The 10,484-nt window shown below is 43.5% G+C and overlaps 1 protein-coding gene across 1 annotated transcript; it reads right to left on the bottom strand.

Annotated features, from left to right (window-relative positions):
• Nucleotides 1-3,270: 3,270 nt before the first annotated feature.
• On the bottom strand, nucleotides 3,271-7,540 carry LOC121358776 (N-acetylneuraminic acid phosphatase). Its single transcript, XM_041477223.1, has 2 exons — nucleotides 7,298-7,540; nucleotides 3,271-7,100 (listed from the first exon to the last, which is right to left on the bottom strand). The coding sequence occupies exons 1-2, from the start codon at nucleotides 7,385-7,387 to the stop codon at nucleotides 6,405-6,407; spliced, it is 786 nt and encodes a 261-aa protein (XP_041333157.1). The 5' UTR covers nucleotides 7,388-7,540; the 3' UTR covers nucleotides 3,271-6,404.
• Nucleotides 7,541-10,484: the final 2,944 nt, after the last annotated feature.

Below are 10,484 nucleotides of genomic sequence, written 5' to 3'. Positions count from 1 at the left end.
GAATTTAAGCTGCAGAGAATGATGTTAAGTCAACCTAAGAACTGCCAAGGCTTGTAAAATGTGGGAAATGCAAATCCTAAAGCCAAAGAGTTGTTTTGTTTTTTTTTTTTCTCCCTGTGTTTTGCCTACATCTCTTGCATGCTACTCACCCTGCAAATCTGTACAAACACTGCTGCTCTACAGAAAAAAAACAAATGGAAAGTCAGTTTTATGGACAGAGCACCATTAAGCAGGGGTACAGTTTTCAAAATAAAACAAATAGAAACTGTGAACTAGATAGATTTACCTCAGAGTAAAGTGTCTCTGAAGTAGGAGCTTGTTTTCATTTTGAGATACAGCCTAGAAATACAGTGTAAAATTATAATTATACAGTAGTAAGACGAACCTCTGGCTGCAACAGTAGCAGTGGCAGTTTTTAAAACAGACTACAATGTGTAACAAAGTATCAGGATAAAGATAACAAATATATCAAAGTAGCTTAGACATCAAGTTGTTAGGCACTTTTAAAGTACTTTCAGATGAGAGGGATGGAAGCAGAAAAGTACTTTTACCCAGTTACATTTACTGAAAGTAAAATAAACAAGCTGTTTGTGTCGGTTATGCATTTTCTTCCTGAAAGGAAAAAAAGGACTTGGAACATTCAGGACCCTTCTCATTTAAAAGTCTGTAACAAAACACAATGGAAGGCATCAACAGTTGGGAAAACAAAGGCTGTCAGTCCATCCACTGCAGACTTCCTGATAAATCCTAACCCCAGTGCAATTTAACAGGCACATCATTAACAGCAAGGACCACTCCACTAGCAGCACAAATGAAAACTGTTAAGCCTGACTTTATTAAATAGACAGACCTACGACACTTTAGTAAGCAGACAAAAACAGCACAGTAACTTTGAGGACACTCATTGACCTAATTAATGAGAAGAATAAAATAAAATAATTTACTGAGACTCTTAACACTCACAGAAGAACTAATAAAACAGATACTTGGTAGTTGATGTGTTTTGATATGTAATGGTTTCACTTCCAGATGGACCTTTCTGTTACACTGAAAGGTCACTGCCTCAGGGAGTCTGTAGATGACGAAGAGATTTTGTTTGGAGGTGCTTTTTTCTATTTTGTTTTTTCACCCCCAACATTTTTAGGTTTTTTTCTTTTTTTTTTTTTTTTAATGAAAAATTCTCCTAGTCTGTATGATATGAATGGAAGTTTGCTTGTAGGAAAGACCATTTAAAACATATACATGCTTGCAGCACACAGTTGCTGTGAAGCTGATATTTAAAATGACCTTGCATCAGAAGATGGCTGTGTTCCAGTGGTTTTATTGTGGTCCTCGGCCAACTTTATCCCAAATACTAGATATTGTTGTGATTCAGAAAGATATGGAAATACAGCTGACAAAACAGTTGATGAAGATGAATAAGCTGAGGAAGGAGAAGTGGAAAGCAGATGTCACGTGCAGATTATCTTACAGAAATGAGCATGTAAATCTTACTTAAATTTGTGAAGGTCCACTGATGTAAATGACAATATATTTCCCATGTTAAATCAGACCCTATGAGACATTATCTTCTGGTTTTTGGCGAAGTGTTAGCTTGAGAAATATGGTTTGCACTTTTGAAGAACTGTAATTTCATATATTAACACCATAGATTAATTTCATATATTTTAAGTACCTTTTTTTTTCCCTGGCATTTTAGGGCTGTTCAGCAGAAGGCTTTCATGCAACCTTGCTTCTAGTAGATGAAATGAAAGGTCAAAATATGATATAGGAGCAGCAATGTGATTCTCTGTTCTGGGTCCCTAGCAACATAGGCAAAAAGTTGCAGTTTTAGCTTTAGGCACAGCTGACATCATCTCTGCATTGTTGTGTCTCTTGTATGTGCACAGCATGATCTGGAAAGCAGGGTATAATGGAGACAATCCCACTGCAAGGCTGATGGCAAAAGCCATGCACAAAAGAACGGTATATGCTACGTACAGCACAGATACATCGCCTTTCTCTTTGTTGTATTTCTCAACATGTTCAAATGATTTCCAGATGACAAGTTTTGGTAGTATAGAATTAAGGTGGGATTTTAAATTGGTTTTTAGAGGCCTCACAATAACCTGGCACATTTTAGAGCTGAGGCTGAAAAGCAAATCGCTACATATGTGAAGAGGAGAAATTGCTGATGGGCCAGACTACTTCAATTCAGTTCAAAGCCCTAACACTGGTGTCATGTAAGAGAAACTTTAGAGGAAAAGACAAACTGAGTTGGTTGTGGTTAGCTGGGGCACAGCAAGTTGTCTGTTGTCTCTTTTTCAGGAAATAAGAAAACCTTACACTGCAGGGAGTAGGAAAATAACCTGAATCCAAACATCTTACCTCTTTGCATTAATTTAGTACTCTAATGAAAAGTGCTTGTTTCCTGTATAAAACATTCAGGTCACTTTCTAAGATGCCTAAGAAAACACCCTCACTTCTGAGGCTGTCACTGTCCAGCTTAATGCCTTACATATACAAGGCTTTCTCCACAAGGTTCTGCTGTGCAGGTGTGTGATGCTGCAGACAGCTTGCTGCCATGGCCAAGTGCCTGTGATAGAAGCTGAGCCCTCCTTTACTGTGTTTAATGTCCTTCTCTTATCTGCAGTGACTTAAAGTACCTTCTACTTTTCCACCTATCTCCACAGGTCCAGAAGATGGACTATTTGTTCCATTACCCAACAGAAAACAATAAGGGAGCAGCTTGCTTTTTTGCAGCCAAAAAAAACCACAAGGTGAGCTTGCTTTTCTGCAGCCAAAAAAGCCACAAGGTGAGCAACCTCCCACTCTCCTCCTCGCCTAAGTCACGGAGGTCAATGTAGCAACAGCTCAGATGTGGCTTTGTGCACCCATAACCTGCCAGAATGGGTCCCCTGGACTTGAGATTTCTGTATTTACTGATCTTCTCTGTCCCTTCTTATGCAGCAGGCAATGCCATGACGTCAGGACACGTAGGCTTCTGTGAGCTGGCATTCAGCTTGGCAGGTCAGGTTCAACTACCACTGAACTGCAGCTGGCAATTCAACATACACAGTCTGGCTATGAGTCTTCATAAACACGTAATTATGATCCAGCCTCTGTTTGAAATTACAGAAACTATACCAGTGACCACATCTAAACTTGAGGTCATGGATTTCAAATCCTAATTCTGTGTTATTTTAACAAACAAACAGAACTCTTCCCTCTCGTTGTAAATCAGGTCTCAAACGTATTTATCCACAGCAATTCAGAGTGTTCAAACATACATTTTATAAACAAAATACTTTTATTGACTAGTACATGGGTTATTTTAAATCAAGAATTAGAATACAGTTGGTATTAAACTATTGTTTCAGTTCATTTCAATGAAGTCAAAGTTACTGTAGATTAACCTCAGGAGGTAATAGTTATCTGGAAAAAAAAGGTTTTAAAAATATAGATGGAATTTCCTTTTCCTCTTTTTATTTTTTGTGTTTTGGCAATATAGTTTAAGCTAGAAAACTTATCTAAGAGAGCATAACACTAAGCAAAACCAGAACTTAATGAGAACTGTTACTAGTCTGTTTAATTGTTTTGCTCCTGCTTCTGATGTGAAAATTATCCCATCATTACATTTATGTTTCCAATTTACTAGATATAATTATTTTTCATTATCCTTTCTGCAACAGCTCTATCTAAGAGAAACATCTTGAGTATTTAGGGATACTCCAGACACCTAATCCAGTTTATTGGGTAACTGCTTTTAAGAATGGCCCTAGATAGAGAAAAGTCTTGTATTGTTTCTCCTTGTTTTATAGAAGCATCATAACAGTGTTTCCCTCTCTGGACACCAGTAGCCACACTCAGCCTGGTACAGAACTCAAAAATGAAAAATATACTCGGGTGTGGCCTCTAGAGACCCCACTGTCATCTGAGTATGCAGTTACTGTGGTTTTTCAGAGTCAGAGATGAAAAGAAATGGCTGGCCATGTGCAAAACAAAGATCAGTCTCTTCTAAAACAAGAGACCCTTTATACAATAAGCAGGCTCGGCATGCCACTTCAGAATGATGCAGTGGCAAGAGAATATGAGCCTCAACCTAGATTTAAAAATGGTAACCTGGTGCAATATATACCTATATATTTATGTATCTGTATCTCCTTCTGTCTCCACAGACAGACTTGTGAATTATTACTATTTGTTACTTTAAATATCAGCTGTATCAGAAACCTCATTCTGACCTAAGTTCTACTACCCTGCTGCTGTGCAAACAAGGCAGAGTCAGTCACCCTGTAGCTCCTTTGGGATGCTGTTGTAAGCAAAGTTGTTGCTTTTGTATTAGATGGTATAGTCAGATTACTTCAGGGATCCCTCTAATATTTTGGATACTTTTCCATTTTTACACAGTATCGCTGACAGGATCAATGATCTTTATTATTCTTGTCTCAATCACCGGTTCTAAGAAATGTTACTAGAAATGCTTTGCTCATCAGCTAAACCAGTGACTGCTTCCATGCTCTTCAAATGCAAACCAAAGTCTTAACTTAGGCCTCTTCCTTCAGAAGGTGTGACAAGTCAGTGCCACTGGTTCACGTTACTGTACTGCTGTAATTGGATTGTTTTCAGTATATGCCCATTTCCTCAAAGGAATAGGTGGGGTCTGTCTCTGTACTCTTCCTTGACCTGATGTCTCAACAGTCTTGGCCAGGTAAGACAATGAATGTGGACTGCTTTACCTTTTCTAATGGACAGTTGGGAAAGGGGTTCCAAATTTATTGAATATTTATTTTCTTTTTTCCCTCCTCCTCAATGTAGGAACAACATATTTTGATCCAACCTAAACTCCTTGTCAAATAATTTAACCCAAACCAGTAACAGCCTTCTCTAAACTGACTGTCATCCTATGCAAGACTCAACTGCATTAATTTAGGTTCCTTTGTTTAATTTGACATGAATGTTTTTTGTATATAGAATTTCTTCTACACACCCATTTCATAGTAGATTTCTGTACTTCTAATTGCTGCCCACATGCCAGACACTCTTCTGCCAGTAGCCTAATACCCCTTTTCTCAAAAGATCTGTCATGGAATTTTTCTAAAATATAAAATTTGATTTCTCATATATGGTCTGATACTCATCCTGGTGAATATAGAGCAAATAGGGCTGAAAACCACAGACTTGCCAACAGGTGTTTACATTTCCATTTAATATGAGAATACTTCCCCATTATGTAGTAAGAATATGAGGCACAGAAAAAAATTAATGTAATGATCTGGGAAAGAGAAACCTTACTGTTTCAGACAGTCATCTCCTACATGTAGTGGAAATATCACATATACCTTATGAAGTTGTATACAGTACTGTAATACATAGGACATAATTTTCCAGTTTCCTGGAAGAGAGTAATGAGAGCCATTTACAGACAACTAGCTTGTATTTTCTCCAGAATAAATCACATGAATTACACATGCAAACTGGAGTAAGGAGGGATTATACAGCAGTGCCATTAAAACAGTCAGAAAAGCCACTGATCCTACAGTTGAATCTGAATAGTCATACACCTGAACAAGACCAAGAACAGTTTCTCCAAGAAGTCTGATCAAAATTCACTGATAACATCAGACAGAACAACGATATTAGCTTCTGAAGAATCTGACAGTACAGTAGCACTACTGAAAATATCCCTATTTTATCCATTTCAACAAAAATCATAATCTGAATTACAAGTATACTGCATATCTGCATAAGCACCAAGATATTATAAAGTAGAAGCTTATTAATCAAGTTCCTCTGATAAATGGTCCCCGATAAAAAAGCAAATTTTTTATGTATGTTTAAGTAGTTTTGGCAAGAGATACAAGTTCCATAAAAGAAAAACCACTGCAAAGTCTGAAAAAAAATCTAAAACTTTTAAAAAAGTTTAAAGGTAGAGCATTTCTAATAGTCTGAGAAATAATAACATTCACTCCAGTTCCTGAGATAAACTGTAGATCAGTTGTGAGGATTTACCAGATTGTACCACACTCTCTTTGTCACCTTCTCTTACACACCGCACACAAGGTCAGAACTGAAGCTTCTGCCAAGCTTACATGTCAGCAAAGCATGTGAAAGCTCAGAACATCCAAATTTTCTTTTCCACTATATATACAAGAGACTGGCAACTTCGGTCAGAGACAGACAGACTTCTGTCACGGTCTGTCAAAATAATTTCCAGACAGAGGCAGTGCCTTTAAATTAACTTGCATCATTTAAATTAATATAATTCTGTGCTTCTGTCTGGTTTTCACTGACAACTGTGCTCTTATTCGTCCCTCTGCTGTTTAAAAGAGACCACAGATGAGTTCAAACTCCTAGGGTCAGACTTTTAAAAAGAGCATCTGTCACCTAACAGCTCAGCAGGTCTCTGTATGCTGGAACCATCATCAATGTGCTTCATTTCTACTAGCCATACGGTCAGTTTCTAACTTAGCATTAGCGTTGTGCTCCATCTTCTGTAACACTGCTGGAAGATCCAGTACAGAAGCAATAACATAATGAGGTACAGGGGAGGTATCTACTGGGGCAGTCATTGCTTTGTTTAACCAGACCGTTGCTTTCAAGCCAGCATTCAGGCCTCCTTGAATATCTGTGTCTAGAGAGTCACCGACCATCACGCACTCTGCAGGCTGCACCCCCAGGAGATCGCAACAGTAATGAAATATGGATGGCGCCGGTTTCTCCTCTTTCTGCTCTCCCCCCACAACGATGGCATCGAAGTAGGGCTGGCAGGCGCACGCCTCGATCTTCTCCCTCTGCGTCTGCCGGTCGCCGTTGGTGAGGAGCAGCAGGCGGAGGCCTTTCCGCAGCTCGGTGAGCATGGCCCGCGTGTCCTCGGCCAGCGTCAGGTGCTGCAGCCGCGTCGTCTTCCACAGGTAATAGCACTCGGCCGCCAGGTCGCGGTTCGCCTCCCCCCCGATGGTCTCCTGGATCGCCTCCTCCCAGTGCGAAATCCGCAGGTCTGTGATGCACATCTTGGCGGGATCGTGGCACTCCTTGAGGAGCTTGGCCTGGACTTTATCGCAGACGGCGCGGGCCTCTCCCTCCCCGTAGTGGTGCTTGGACTGCAGGGCGCCGATCACCTGCAAGGGACGCGGGGGCGCGCGTCAGGGCGCTGCGGGGCCGCGCGGCGCGCTCCCGGGAGCGGCGCCCGGCCGCCTGTCAGCGGGGGAGGCAGCAGGACACGCGCGGCACCGCAGACCAGACCAGACCAGACCAGACCGGGCCGGGAGCCGCGGTGGCCGCGGGCCCCGCGTCGGAAGGGGGACAAGGGCAGTACCTCCTCGATGGCGCGCCGCCCCGCCGCCGCCGTGTCGATCAGCGTGTTGTCCAGGTCGAAGAACACCGCCTTGACGCCGTGCAGCCCCATGGCGCCGCCTCCCGCGAGAGCCGCCCCGCTCGGACGGCGGAGGGGAGCACCCCGGACCGCCGGCAGAGCCGCCCGGACCGGGCACAGCGCGGCGGGGCCACCCGGGCCCGCCCCTCACGTCAGGCCCGCGGGGCGGGGGCGGAGCTCGGCGCTCCCAGGTGCCCCTCCCGTCCCCCAGAAAAGGAGGGTTGGAGGCGCGCAGGGCTCTGCACTGGGCTATGAGGAGAGCCTGCCCGAATCCCGGCAGCCTGTGAGGGCTGGGGATGGCGCCGGGCAGGGAAGCAAGGCCGCGGGAGCTGCCGTGCCCCGGCTGCCGCTGGCAGTGGCGGCGCGCCCCTCGCCGTGCCGGCCGTGGCGGGCGGCGGCTGAGCCCGGGAGCAGGAGCGGCTCTGCGGGGCGCCGGGCGTGGCGTGGGAGCGCCCGCGCCGCGGTATTTGGGGTGTGTGTTTCGACGTTCGGTGTTCTACTTTGGATTTTTCCTTCTGTGTAGGAATGCTTCCTGGATGAGGCAACGGGGCAGCTGGTTGGAAAATAACCTGTTGAGATGCTGCCAGGGAACAGCTTTGGCGTGAAAGAATTCCCCCGCAGCGCTTCCACCCGGGCGGGCCTGCCCGCTCCAGGCTGTTGGCGGCAGTTTGGCCGGCTGTGCCAGCCCCGGGCCAGCGGCTGCTGCCGCTGGGGAAGCCTGTCCCAGCCTTGGGAAAGGCCAAACAGGACCCTCCACGGGGTCGCAGCGTGGCGCCCAAAGATGCCGAGGTCTGTAGGTTTTCACTCCGAAGAACATTCCGTGAACAGAGACCTGCACGAAGGAGGAGGAGGACGCGCCCGCAAAAGATTCGGTTCAGTTCAGCTTTCCCAGCTTCCCTGTTACCTTCTGGAGCATGTCCTTCTGTAGTTACTTCTGGGTACAGCAGCCACAACATGGGGATTAAATCATCTATCAGCCAAGTGTTCCTAATAAAGCCAAAGTCAATAACTCCTCTGTAACTCCACTATTTTGAGAATCCGTATAATAATGGATCATTTGAAAGTCCAAAGGTCAATATTTTATAGAGCAAATGAATCTCAAAGGCATTCGAATGAAAGCCTTGTCAGCTTTATAGAACAAGATTTTTAGGTGTATATACCAAAGGCTGTTTCAGAATTGATGATTTTCCCCAATGTGAAGTTTAACAGGCTCTTGTTCATTGATAATGTTTTGAGAAACACAAGGTATTTTTTAACAGCTATCTAGCAAATTTTCTTAATTTGATTTGTGTTTAATACTGCTAATGTCAATTTACTGCAATGATTAATGTCTATTAATCATTAACTGCAGTTCACGAAGCTGGAGGAAAGTTTCTTTTACCAAAAAACTGGAAGTTCGCTGCAGGTCACTTTCAGTTCTAAAAACCACACCTTTGATAGTAATCTCCTTATCTGATAGAAGACACTGAGTCGCATGCAAGGCCAAAGTAATTATGCCCAAAATCTTGGTGTATGGCAAGTACAACTATGGAAGACAAGCCTTCAAGGAGAGAGGTGGATTCTGAGAAGAAACAGAGATGGCTAATGATCCTGTAGTTAAGGCAAAAAGAGGATTTTTAATGACTCTAGTTGTTTCCAATAAAATGTGTTAGTTTTGCTTGAAAAGACAGAAAAGGCATTAGGCATGTGGATTTCATGTGCCTCTACTGAATTACTGTTTTTCAGAATTTACATAGAAAAGTGATTTAAAAATAGCTGAATTTCTAGGATTTATTCTATTTAGGAAGATGGCGTTTGACTCAGAGAGCCCTGCATTGCGGACAGTGAGCGGTGGATCCTATGTGTACTTTAGGGAAAAGGAACATTTACATAAGGTTAATGTTTGTGCTCTTAAAGATTATTTGGACCATTTATCTATCAGCAACTTTCTCCTTGTTCTCCTGTTCCTTGTTCTGCAGGCTCACTAGAGGCTGGAATTCCCTTGCAGAAGCTGAGAACCAGGAAAAGAACAGTCACTGGAAACCTGAGTAGGAGACAAACTGAAACATAAGATAGATGCACATTCTAGAAGTGATAATGTAAGAATGCCAGTTTGGTATCTTTAAACAAGGAATTGCTCTGGGTATCTTGTAAAAAGGAAAAACATCATAAACACTTCCAAAGAAAACTTGTTGTCCATACATAAATAATAATTTGTGAATTATTCAACTTGTATCACAGTTTGTCCTTTTTTTGCTACAAGATGTTTATGTTTAGGAGTTCAACATTTGGAACTCACTGGTGGGTTTTTCCTGCATCTCCACTGGCGTCTCAGTGGGTTCCTTTTTGGTTGTGTTAGCACTATGTGAGAGCAGGTGAGCTTCCTGGGTGCCCAAGCTGTTTCCTCATATTGAGGAAGACCTAAGGCTTACTGCTGTTTTCCTTTTCTACAGCTGTCTGGTTTCTGCTGCAGAGAGACCTTGCAGGGGGTGGAAGTCAAATCTGGGTGATCAGGAGTAGGTGACCTGTGTGCTCAGTGGCAATAATTTGCTCCATCCTCTACATCTAGCTCTGGAAAACTAATCTTGGAGATTTTTCTTTCCCACTTCCACAGAATATATTAATTTGGTGGCTGATTTTTTTTCTTTATCCCAGTAAGAGATTTTTTATGAAGTACATTCATGTTCAGTGATGCCCATAATATATTTCAAGCTCAATGTGTTGAGGAATGCTTCTCACCCAGGTGTCTTGGCCTGCAATCCGCCGATTGAAATACAGATTGGGCTCCTGGCTGGAGCTGGAGACAAGCGGCCATGAATTCCCAGCCTTTGGGATAACAAAGGACATGAAGACAAGTGACTGCAGCCAGGTGAATGGACAACTGAGGGTAACGGGTGGCCGGTGACTGCCGACCTTTTGGATAAGGTGACTCCAGTGCGTTGTATGAACACGGAGCAGGGGGACAGAAGACGAGAAGGAAGAGCGGGACTGACGCCCCGGGGGAGACTGAGGATATAAAACTCTGGGGGTTCTTGGGCTTGAGGGATTTGGATGTATTTGTGTGCGCGCTGCTCTCCGCTGGCCGGGCTGCTGAGCTGTAGCGTGTGGTTACTGTAACAGGAAAAGGCGCCAGGGGGTCAGGGGCAAGGCC

The sequence above is a fragment of the Pyrgilauda ruficollis genome, unplaced genomic scaffold, assembly GCF_017590135.1.
Source record: "Pyrgilauda ruficollis isolate IOZ18807 unplaced genomic scaffold, ASM1759013v1 scaffold4, whole genome shotgun sequence".
Taxonomy (NCBI): Eukaryota; Metazoa; Chordata; class Aves; order Passeriformes; family Passeridae; genus Pyrgilauda; species Pyrgilauda ruficollis.
The sequence above is the reverse complement of the archived record's forward strand: the minus strand, read 5'-3'. Positions and strand labels throughout refer to the sequence as shown.

Coding starts and splice junctions, on each gene's coding strand:
- LOC121358776 (XM_041477223.1), bottom strand. CDS start 7,387: ATGGGGCTGCACGGCGTCAAGGCGGTGTTCTTCGACCTGGACAACACG. Junction 7,101..7,297: donor GGCGGCGCGCCATCGAGGAG/GTACTGCCCTTG, acceptor CGTCCCTTGCAG/GTGATCGGCGCCCTGCAGTC.